General features: G+C 41.4%; 1 protein-coding gene and 1 non-coding gene across 3 annotated transcripts; one reads left to right on the top strand and one right to left on the bottom strand.

Annotated features, from left to right (window-relative positions):
• Positions 1-3393: 3393 nt before the first annotated feature.
• TRNAT-CGU (transfer RNA threonine (anticodon CGU)) lies at positions 3394-3465 on the top strand. Its single transcript has one exon. It is a non-coding gene; the product is annotated as a tRNA-Thr (tRNA).
• A 2048-nt stretch (positions 3466-5513) lies between these two features.
• Positions 5514-9809, bottom strand: LOC100193453 (uncharacterized). Of its 2 annotated transcripts, none has more exons than NM_001138571.1 (7): positions 9348-9791; positions 9141-9224; positions 8933-9037; positions 8127-8276; positions 6943-7200; positions 6715-6846; positions 5514-5821 (listed from the first exon to the last, which is right to left on the bottom strand). In NM_001138571.1, the coding sequence occupies exons 1-7, from the start codon at positions 9423-9425 to the stop codon at positions 5675-5677; spliced, it is 954 nt and encodes a 317-aa protein (NP_001132043.1). In that variant the 5' UTR covers positions 9426-9791; the 3' UTR covers positions 5514-5674. The 2 variants fall into 2 exon arrangements, with proteins under 2 accessions (NP_001132043.1, XP_035818790.1); XM_035962897.1 differs by having other exon boundaries at positions 5583-5821; positions 8933-9031; positions 9348-9809.
• Positions 9810-12377: the final 2568 nt, after the last annotated feature.

The raw sequence follows: 12377 nt of genomic DNA, 5'->3' as shown, positions 1-12377 counted from the left end.
ATATGCTTTGTGCCTGTATTGGAGAGTACACCAAGAGTGTTTCAACTGAGGTAGAGGGCCCTGTGTCTTTTTTTTGTCCTTGGGAACTGCAAGTGCAACGGTAGGAACTAAGCATGACGTATGTTCTTTTAGATAAAATCCTACTTCAAGTTTTGTTGATCCATAGGAACGAATCGAACGATGATATATTGTTATGACCGGTATCTTCTAAGCACGCGCACGCCGAAAAACGGGCCATACAGGTATTGTGCCTAAATTAGATCCAGCGTAGATAGGGTATCCGATCGGACAAATTTGAACATAGATACATTTTTTTATCGCTAGGTCACATCTGTATCCAATCCAAAGTCAGATGGGCATAAATTAGGATATTACATCTGACTCGTGGGTTAACCTATAGATTATTTTCGTGGCCTAGCTCAAATTACACAGCAAACTCTTACTCTATGAACCACACGCCTAATGCTCTCAATTCCCCATTGTTGGTTACTCCTAGCCTTGTTGGCTTCATGTATTTGCCCAATGCCCCTTCCAAGTCCCATAGGCCCCAACACAGTTGGTGGCTAGCCGGTGGCTGTCCCTTCCAAGCTCTAGTGCTCCTGGTCGTAGTCCTTAGGCCCATAATAATTATTTCATTAAGTTTTAAATTGTGTATGGTTATGAATTGAGAAGAAATTTGATTAATTGTGCTATTGAATTGTTGAAAATTGATTGTGTCTGTCATATCAGACGAATATCCGAAACCCGTCCGAAATCCGATGGACATGGAATGGATATAAATTTCTACCCACGGATATGGTCACGGGCGGATATTGGTTGCAACCACAATATAGTTGCGGTCGAATATTTACAATATCTAATTCGAATCCAATCCGTTGACATCCCTAATCCAGTGTGAACAATACCTGCAAATGTTGTAGCACAATACAATAGTGCATGAGTCTAATTTAGAATGAGTTAAAATAGAGATCGCTTATAAGTTAGATTAACACGATACAATAGCGCATGTGTCTAATTTAGAATGAGTTAAGATAGAGATCTCTTATAAGTTATGATTGAGTAGTTTAGAAAATAGGATTGGTTTCTTAGGAAAAGGACAATTCAAATCTAAGAGAATTCCTCTTCTGGTTTCCTTGAGATTAACAAGGCGAGTCTAAATAAGATTGGTTTGTTAAAAAGGCAAGTCTAAATATATAAGATTCCTACTTTAGTTTATTTGGTAACCAAATTCTTTAGAAAGCATAAATATATAAATATAGGAGGAATGTAACTGTTTTAAAGCAAGCAAGACAAACATCTTGCCTCGCCTTATGGATTTTCACTACGTGTTCTTTCTCCTTCATTCGCTATTACATCGCCGCATGGGTGGACCCACTTATCTCTTGTTTGGTTGGCTTCTTCCGGTAGCCCGGCTGCATGAGCCAGGTCGCTCGGAGCCTGGCTCCAGAGATACGATCAATTTGCTCGCGCCTGCAGAGCCTGGCCCAGAGTGCTTTAAGTATCGTGCGAGCCTGACTCCACATCTGCACGCAGGTAACCAAACACACACCTCACACGCGTAGAGCCTGGTTGACAACAACCAAACACTAGCCCATTGCATCCCGCGATGCAAGCACCAGCAAATACAGGCAACCAAACACATGGCTCAAGGGTATTCAACTGAATACTCATTATTTTTATGAAAAACTATACATATAGTATATATAAGTATTAAGAAAAAACAAATACAATATGATATATTCAGCCATTTAGTCTAAGGTCATGTTTGGAACCTCTAAAACTAATAGTTAGCTACTAAAAATTAGTTGTTGGATTCCAAACAGTCTCAGCTAATACCACAACTAATTATTAGCTACCTCATAGCTAACAATTAGTTTATTAGTTGGTCTAACCTAGCTAATAATTTATTAGCCAGTTAACTATTAGCTTTAGTGGTTTCAAACATAGTCTAACACAATGAGTCTCCCTCTATTTCATTTGGCCTATGTCATCACTCTTGTTACGAATGACTATGTCATCACTCAGTTTCGAAGCATGAAGAATCAAAAATTTATCTTGTAAAATGTAAGCTTTCTTATAATTTTCTATTTATTATCATCCAATGTTTCCATTGCGACTTTATTATTTCAAATCTTCAGTACATTATATAATAAAATCGTCGTTACTTTTAGGAACGAAGCCATGATTTAAGTTTGGAGGTCACCAAGGGTGCTAGAGGGATATTTTGCATTGTTTACATGGTGATTAGCTAAAAAAATAGTGGCTCTTATGGAATTAGGGGAGCATTAAGGGGACATTGCCCTCTCAGGCCCCATGTCTTTGCCCCTGGTTATTTTTATATGTTGAATAATTTTGAGTTATGACTAGTTTTATATCTCATTTATAATTAATTTATAATTAGTTCTATGTGATCCTATGTGGTATTGCACAAGTTAAGAGGGGTAAACTTTAGGCCTTCAGTTTTTTACTCTTTCAAAAAATTTAACACTCATTCTCCACTTTCTAGATCCACCCCTGTGTCGCCGCTCCCGCTTTGCACCCACGCCACCATGACCTTTCCAAAACCATAAATTTTGATCTCTAATCTTACATTATTACGCACTTCGCAACCGCGATAGGATCAAGGACCCTACAAATCTAGTATCAGGTGACGCTACTGCTGCAATTAATGGCAAGACTTCATCACCATGGACAATTGGACACTGCCAGTGCCATAGGGAGTGCCACCATCCGTCATCAACGCCATGACGAAGGCCCTCTCCGAGGTCACCAAGCAGGTGGCCAACCTCCACACACAACAGGTCGTCATCCTCTTGCGGCTGGCCACCTGGAGAGTCATTGGGCATCCACATCAGCGACGCAGAGAAAGGGGGAGTGAGCACCGAAGGGGAAGGCAGCGAGGCGGCGGCAGTGTTGTGTTACTTCATCAGCTTCGACAGGTGCTTCACAAGATGACCAACAGCCCCGTGGTCAGTTGCCACTCGCACCACAGCGCCGGGTGCCTAGTGGAAGGGTTCTTCGTGCCAACTGCCATGTGGGTGAGTGCTGGGTAGTCGTGTGCACGCCGGTCTGTAAATAACTATGTGTGCCGTGCGGAAAATAACTATGTGGGAACCTGCTCCAGAGGGGGGGGGGGGGGGGGGGGGCATCATCAGAATGAATACAATTCCTGTTTCTCCTTCCTACTCCTGCTGTCCTGCATCCTCCTCCACTGTCTCAGTGCTGTAACAGATGTTGTTACCTGGTGGCGCGGCAAGGACGTGGACGGGGTCGTAGGCAAGGAGGGCGGCGTCGGCGGGGACGCCACAGTGGAAGGCCCGCGGTGTACACACTAATCCTGCCGATATGTTTATATTAAGAATAAAACTATTAATCTTAACCACGTTAGCATCTGCTTCCGTAGCATAGTGGTAGTGCGTTCGCTTCGTAAGCGAAAGGTCGCGAGTTCGATCCTCGCCGGGAGCTGATTTTAAAGTGTTTCTTTTTAATTTTTTTATTTATTTGCTCCTACTTGAAAACTATTCAGTTTTCTTAACGTTTCCCCATCTAACCATGCTGTGCCAGTCTGTTTGTTAAACTTAACAATCTAAATTAATGTTATATCCATACTCGTAAACTAACCATGATGTATTAAAGTCGCACATGCTTAAAAAACCAAACATGGTGTTTCACACATTACATATAAGTAATCGTTACATCAGAGTTTACAAAGAAACAAATTAGTTCAAAAGCGTAACACATCAGTCCCATCCCATGCCCACTTGAACTATGGTGTTGTTTGGTTCATAAAATTTAACATAAATTGCAACGGTAATGATTCACATTTGAGTAGTTACGGTAATAAGTTTAAATAGACTGGTATCCAATTCCTAGTGTGGTATCTAATTTCGGTTAGACTTAAACAAACATAGTTTAACGTTGTTATCAATTACCCATTATGTTACAAATATGTGAATTAAACGACACACATATGCTGTCTTAGGTGGGAGTCAAAGTGGGCTAAGATTAATACACGTATCGCTACATAGCACAGCGGTCCAAACAGTTGGCTTTAAACCGAAGCGGTATTGCAGCCTTTAAAAAAGATTTGCTACATGCCATATCACGTTGTATTGGCTGCTAAAAAAAATTATGTACCGCTATAGTAGCTCGGTAGCTCAAATAGTGTCTGCTAAGTTCCAGCCCACTGCATCATAGTGATGCGGACGCCACGACCGCTATTTATCAGTACTAGAAGAATTAGTGTTAACTATGTACTTATTTCTTCGCATCCATAGAATAACATTTTAATTTGAGAATTGAGCTATTACTATAAGGCCCTGTTCGTTTTTATCAAACACATGAGAATTGAGAGGGATTGAATCCCCTACAAGTCAAAATCCCCCTCAATCCACTCCAATCCCCCTCAATCCCCATGGATTAAAGATGAAACGAACAAAGTCTAAGGTGAAAATAGACTAATTTCCTCTTTAATCCCGAATGGAATTTAAGTTTCCAAACTAGCCTTAAGTCGTTTTTATTTCATGAACTCGTTCTTTTCGTTGCAGTGTGTTACTTTGTTATAAGGTGGCTTGATTTCTCTACTTACGTAATGAACCCGGATATTTATTTCATTATCTAAAAAATAGTGCTGACTGGATGATAGAAAATCACGCTACAGAAATAGAACTAACTGTATTCAGAGAACTAACTAGATCTTTGCTCTGAATGACGAACCTAACTAAATGATCTTGCTCTGAAGAAAGGCTCTGTATCCAAGGAACTGATGTGCTTACTCATATTGCCCTGAATGATGGTTACTGGATCATTGGTTTAATGTTCCTCCCAGCTATATGCCTATATATTATTGTTCTTCCCTATTGCTACTTTATAGCTACTAGTCATGAAGTGCTTAATGAAAGAAGTGGGTTTACATTTTTACTGTTAATTTACTGATATATAATTACCCCTTTTGCATCCTTATTAAATTTTGGGGAAATTAGTGGCTTAATGGAAAACGATTGCTTTCAGTCAGAATATTGATCTTGATCAACCAAACATCACTGCATCAGGCACAGTATCAACTGATAGTTCATGTATCGTAGATAGGATTGATATTTCAGATCATATATAAATTGTCACCGATGTTAAACTTTCTTTAATTAATGATCACCAACCAGTCAATGTGTGCTGATAACATATTGATAGCTGAAAGGGATGTCCACATTTTGCACTAGTGCACTTCATCTGCAGCCACAACTGATCTATCACAGAAAATACAAAACCCCACAAAGTGATTGAGTTTGGGCATATGAGCTAAGGTAACAGTGTTGTGCCGACCATTAACCAGTGGGAAAATTGCGACGTTGCCCCCTGGTAACAAGTGCTGCACAAATCGACAGAAACAAATAGAAATTGCAGCACCTCGACACGTACTGAACATATTGTTTCTTGAGAGGAACAATACCAGAATATCAGTAGTACACTATACACCCAGCATTGTTTCTTCAGATCGCCAATTGCTCAACAAGTTTCAGATAAAATGACAAATCCCGGCGCATTGAGATGAACAACACATAGGACAGTATGCTTGGGAAGTAACATAGTACGTAAAAGATCAGCACTTTAAATAGACAGCTTTCATAATTTGATCATTTCGCATGAGCAAAACAATACGACGTCTTTATAGACTAATTCAGTTGTTGTACCAGTCAAGAAAAAGAATCGAGAAAGTAAGAACAAAGAAGAAGAGTAGGAGAAAGGTTCTACTGCTGCTGTTGCGCTGGATTGCCTGGGATAGCTCCTTGTTCCCACGCTCCACATTATTCGTAGCTTCAACAGCCTGCACAAAAGATGTTCTATGAGGACGTACAGATAAGAATCAGGTACCATTTAGTGCATATCCAAATTATGTGTTCTTTCAGGGCGTGCCCAAAAGTTTCCAAACCCACTCCCATTCTTGAATTTTTTAGCAATACGAAAAAAATCTCTCCATCAAATCCTTATCTCAACTCCCAATCTTTACACACTTAGGGACATTGATCCAAGCGTGGAAATATATGTGAGCTTATCCAATCGGCCAATCCGGAGGTTGAAGGATATGAGAGAAGAATAAGGAGAAAGGACAGAGTTCCCAATGCAAATGTACAAAAGAGAAAGAAAGAAAGAGGATTCCTGATGCAAAACTGACTTATAGCTTTTAGGAGTGAGATATTGGAAATGGTTGAAGAAGGCGAATAAATATGCTAGCGACTTGGAAAATTCATTGATTTATCAATTGTTATTTAAGATCTATTGGAGATGCTCCCAGTTAAGGGGCATGCACCAGTACCGCCCGCACATACCAAGGTATGTCAACCTAGGAGAAACAAGGCAGCTTTTATATTAACAAAATAGGAACCCGAATTTGCCTCAACAAGGACTAGAACATTGCCTATGCCACAAGATTATCAGTAAACAGTTCACCAGTCATTAAGTATGTGCCAGCTATTAAACCTAGGGATGATACAGTAAACAAGGGAACACAAACTCGACAGATCCTTAACAATAAAGTATTCCGGTGGATGGAACAATGATTTAATTCTATATGGTGTTACAAAGCTCTTTCATGGACATAAACTTCATGTGACCATCATACTTCCCTTGATAGATTCTGACATTCTATATGTTTATGTTCAAATAGGAAAACATAAGTAACATATAAACTGAACAAATAGGACTAAACGAATCTTATACCTGATCATATAAATACTGAATTTGTTGCGCTTGTTGTAGAACATGTGTTGACATAAGATGATTAAGTGCTGACATTTCTATCATCTTTGTCTCTGTTTCTTGGACAGCATCAAGAAGACTTGTCAACTCCACCTGAGAAGAGTTCCAGGATACACATGATGCATGGTAATTAAGTAAAATAGCCAAGTTTTTCACTAAAGAATAATTCATATAACATCCACACACTACCTGGAGGGCTTTTGTTTCATCGTCCAATAGCTGTTCTTGAACTCTCATAGGTGTTGTAGATACTTCATGGTCTACAACCTTTGATACATCAGATTTTAGAACAAGATTGGACTTGGATGGTTCAGCAGGTTTGATTTCTGGTCTCTTCTGAATCTTCTTCCTTGGCATTGCTCTGTTAATAGCATCTTGAAAACGAATGGACCGAAGATGATCAAATTGTGCAGTTACCGAGTGTAGACGCTCACTCAAAATTAGAACCTAATAAAGTTGGCACAAAACAAACAGCTTACTGGAGCTGGGCACAAGGAAACCCCTAAAACTACTGCAAAACAACGTAGTTCAGACTTTAGAACTGATGACTGACTGCCACTAAGATTTGGATATAGAGAAAAACAAAACAATAAAGACAAATGGAGGTAAGCGTTTGCCTGTAAATGCTGTTACCTGATGAAGCCCCGAAAAAAATGAAAGTAGATATTATTCAAGTTCACTTGTTTCGACTGGGTAATCTATTCTGTCCTCTAAAAATCACACAGCATATTTTTCATCTTACCAAATGAAATCAAGCAATTGGGTTCTGATATCCTACTACCAGCTAGTGAAATATACACCCAACTTACTTAAAAACTTGGAAAGAAAATGTTGAAAACATCAATCCTCAACAGGACCACCTGTTCAATTGGCTCTAATAAAAGGAGATCTTTGCTCATAATACATGTAGCATCGTAACAGGTAACGTAAGAGCATCTTCAACAGTCTTTCTTAAACTTACTCTCTTATTTTTTATTTAGAGAGTCATTCCAATAAAAATCACTCTATATATCTCCACCCTCTAAACAACTTCTCTATGTCTTGTTCAGCACTCTGGAGTCTGGAAAGGTACCTTTACTCTCTATCTTTGGAGAGCAAGAAATAAAAAATAAGGATTGCAATTTTTTGAGTTCCAGTTGAAGTAGCTGTTGGAGGGGAAGTTTTTCACCAAAATATATACTCCTATCATTATGGAAGAATATAAAGAAACTTTTGGAGTTGCTCTAAGGAATTACTTTGCCTCATCCTCTAAATGGAACAAAATCGGGTCAGTTCTACTGCGAACTATTTAATTATCATGTGCTCCCTGGAACAATAAATTAATCAAGCAGAAAATCTTAAACTTACAGCAATGGCAGGGAGAATAACCATACCACACCATGCTGATGAGCTATCAAGTCCACCCGTGAACTCTCATCCCTAGTGCCAAGCCATGTCTTTCCACTTCCATTCTTCTCTTCTTTGTGGATCCTGTTCTTTAAGATATCAATCTGTTCCTTGCATGCTTTTACAAAAACACCAACCTAATATGCATTCAATTGTTACAAATAAGTACTAAATTGAGAATAGAAAGCAGATTATGTGAATCAATCTGCGGTGTGCCAGTATGAATGTAGATTGTCAACTCAATAGTATATACAAGAGGAACACCCCATCGATATATCCAAACATAGATTATTAGTATGAATAGGGATAAGCACAACCAACATTAACTGAATGTGTGAGCATCGAGCAGGATACATGACTGTGCACACATATATATAATATGCTCTTGAACATTTTTTAAGGCTACAGTCCTTGATAATCGTAATCCAAGAAAGGCAAGATTTGTATAATTGTTAAAAAAAAAACTTGACAGCCAACTATATATTTTACAAAAAAGGACATGACATGGTACAACAAGTAGGTACCTTTTGTGCTGCTAAGCTTCAGGAACAAAAGTTTCTACTGAAGTTTTCAAACATTGAAGGCTTCAAGCACATTACAATGCTAGAGAACTGTAATGCAATGCAATGCCAAGCAGACAAGCAACCCAATAGACATTTTTTATGAACATCAAGCATATGGGTTGCCGATTAACACACTTACACACGTACTTAAAATTTCATGCATGCATACATCATCACAGGAAAAGTGATAACAAATCAAAACAATCAATAACATACAATATGCAACTTACTTCATGCTCAATGTTATCCCTCTCTTGCTCGGTAGAGCGATGCAGATCCACATAATCCCTCCTATGCTTCACTATGAACCTCTCGAGTTCCCTGATGCTCTGAAGCTATAAATCAACAAAATCCATCAAACAATTACACTGGCAACCTGTCTCAGCAGTCAGCACACGCAAAGCAGGAACACAATCGTCAATCGCCATAGACTCCTACCGTCTTGATTGCGGCATTAGTGAACGGTGACTTGGGCGACGGCTTCCGGATGATGAAAGAAGACATGAGCGCGGCCAATTGGGCCTAAATAGCATACACAGACCAACACAATGAGCCAATGAGCGTGAATAATTGAGAGCCGCTGGTGAGGCTTCATCACTACGCTGGCGAGGGGGTGCGGGTGGTGAAGCTGAGGACGCAACACACCTCCGTGTATCCATGGGAGAGTGCGGCGACTCGGACAGCCTCTTTGAAGTCCTCCGTCCTGTCCCGAACCCTCGCCATCGGTGAGGGAGAAGCAGCAGCAGCGGCCTCCTCCGGTCAGATCCACTATGCTCTTGAGCCGGCCAGATGCGTGCTATTATGGACCCCAAGCGCAGGGAAACGGCAGGAAGAGCAGACTGCCGCACGTCGGATCGACAGCAGCAGGCCGCTGGCGATCCAGCGCGTCGGATCTGGCGGCGACGGGCGAGGCGGGACCCGGGTCGGGAAGACGGGAGACGACGGATCAGCTTATCACTACATCTGCCAATTGCTCAGCTGCGGACCACGTACAGTGCCGCCGTCTAACGCCCCTGGCCGCCGGCTGAAGTCGCCGAGGCGTGAGCCACATCCACCGACCCGTCAATACTCAGGTATGGAGGTTTCAACTGTTTTCTCTTTCTATATTTTCTGTTCAAATCCTCTCTATTACAGACTCTTTATACCAAAACGTTGGACTGACTAAACCTAGGCCCAAATACACGAGATTACTGCTAATGACTTAGCTAACAAAAGCCCAACACAGATGAAGAATACAATACAACTCTCTATATCTCCGTGGTCGTCACATTTGCCCCCTCCACAGAACCTGCTTGTCCCAAGCACCTGCATCCGAAAACTTCTGACGGAGCACATAGTAATCCTCCCATGTGGTCGATTCCTGAGGAATGTTGCTCAATCGAATAAGCACTTGAGACACTGTCTTGTTTCCCTTTTTGACCAATCTGCGGTCTAAAATCTCCAAAGGAACCACACCTTGTTTACTCAAATCCTCATCTCTGGGCAAGGTGGAGAAGACAGGCACATTGTTGGGAGTGAAAGCTTTGAGCTGAGAAATGTGAAACACAGGGTGCACTTGCGCTTCGGCTGGCAGTTCCAATCTATAAGCCACTTCCCCAATTTGTTCAAGCACCTTATAAGGACCATAAAACTTGAAAGCCAACTTGGGACATGATCTGTTTACCACAGAATGCTGAGCATACGGTTGTAGCTTCAGTAGAACCATTTCCCCAACTTGAAACTGTCGTTCAGTCCAAAGCTTGTCAGCATACAATTTCATGCGGTTACGAGCCTCAGCCAACTTTCCCTTCAACAACTCAGTAAACCTTGCTCTATCAGCTAATAGAGCTGATACATCCTCATCAGTCCCAACTGGAACCATCGGTGCAACAGCAAATGGTGGATCATATCCATAAAGAACCTTGAAAGGATAATAGCCCAAAACTGAATGATATGATGTGTTGTACCAAAACTCCGCAAGTGATAACCAAGCTTTCCACCTGTGAGGTTGAGTGTGAACAGCACATCGCAAATACATTTCCACGCACTGATTTACTCTTTCACTTTGCCCATCCGTCTGTGGGTGATAAGTTGTACTCAGATTGAGTTGAGTACCCATCAACTTGAAGAGTTGAGTCCAAAAAGAACTAGTGAAGATTTTGTCCCTGTCACTCACAATAGACTTGGGAAGGCCATGCAGTTTCACCACCTGATCCAAAAATATTTGAGCAACAGATGGAGCCGAGAAAGGATGTTTCAAAGGCATAAAGTGTGCATACTTCGAGAAACGATCAACCACCACCATGATTGTGTCATAACCTTTTGACTTGGGTAGTTTCTCGATGAAGTCCATAGTAAGATCTTGCCAGGCACCCTGAGGTACTGGTAGAGGCTGTAATAAACCGGTTGGATGAAGTCTTTCACATTTAGCTTTCTGACAGATGATGCACTGCTAAATGTAAGACTGCACATCCATCTTCATACCTTTCCAAATGAACAATTTCTTCAGTCGATGATAAGTAGCATGTATGCCTGAGTGACCCCCCAACACACTATCATGCATAGCTGCCACTATCTTCGTTCTAAGCGTTGTATTGTTGCCCACCCATATCAGATTGCCCTTCCTAATCAATCCCCGCTGCAACCGATATCCCATTTCGTCTGGACTTTGAATGCTTAACTTGGCTAACCATTCTTGTGCCTCGTTGTCTGTAGTGTACGAGTTCAACACTTCTTGAATCCACATCGGTTGTACTTCACCAACCGAAGTCATGGCCATCACATGAGCCATTCTAGACAACGCATCAGCCACTACGTTGTCCTTGCCCTGCTTATAGACCACTCTAAATTGCAGACCCATCAACTTGGTCATTGCTTTCCTCTGCAACTCAGAATGTAACTCTTGATCCCCCAAAAAACTGAGAGCCTTGTGATCAGTCCTAATCTCGAACTCAGTTCTTTGCAAATATGGTCTCCATTTGTCCACAGCCATTATGAGAGCAAGAAATTCCTTCTCATAGATAGATAGCTGTTTGTTCTTTATCCCTAGAGCTTTACTCAGAAATGCTATGGGCCTCCCTTGTTGCATCAAAACTGCTCCTAATTCCTCATCACATGCATCAGTTTCCACAACAAATGGTAGACTGAAATCTGGTAATGCCAACACCGGAGTAGTGCTCATGGCTGTCTTCAGTGCATGAAAAGTTGTAGTAGCTTCCTTGTTCCAATGAAATTCTCCCTTTTTAAGCAAATTTGTCAAAGGTCTCTGAAAGGGAATTAGGCTTACACCTATTTCCTAATTGATTTTGGTGGTTGAATTGTCTAACACAAATAATTGGACTAACTAGTTTGCTCTAGTCTATAAGATCTACAGGTGCCAAAGGTTCACAATAAGCCAATAAAAAGACCAAGAAAAGGGTTCAAACAAGAGAGCAAAAAGCAACCCGAAAGGCACCCTGGTCTGGCACACCGGACTGTCCGGTGTGCCACCGGACAGTGTCCGGTGCACCAGGGGACTCCAAGCTGAACTTCTCACCTTTGGGAATTCTCAGAGGCGCTTCGCTATAATTCACCGGACTGTCCGGTGCACCACCGGACAGTGTCCGGTGCCCCAAGGGAGAGCGACTCTGAACTCGCCGGCTTCGGGAATCCGCTCCGCTAAAATTCACCGGACTGTCCGGTGTGACAGCGGAGCAA

Source organism: Zea mays, chromosome 10 (genome assembly GCF_902167145.1).
Source record: "Zea mays cultivar B73 chromosome 10, Zm-B73-REFERENCE-NAM-5.0, whole genome shotgun sequence".
Lineage (NCBI taxonomy): Eukaryota > Viridiplantae > Streptophyta > Magnoliopsida > Poales > Poaceae > Zea > Zea mays.
The sequence above is the reverse complement of the archived record's forward strand: the minus strand, read 5'-3'. Positions and strand labels throughout refer to the sequence as shown.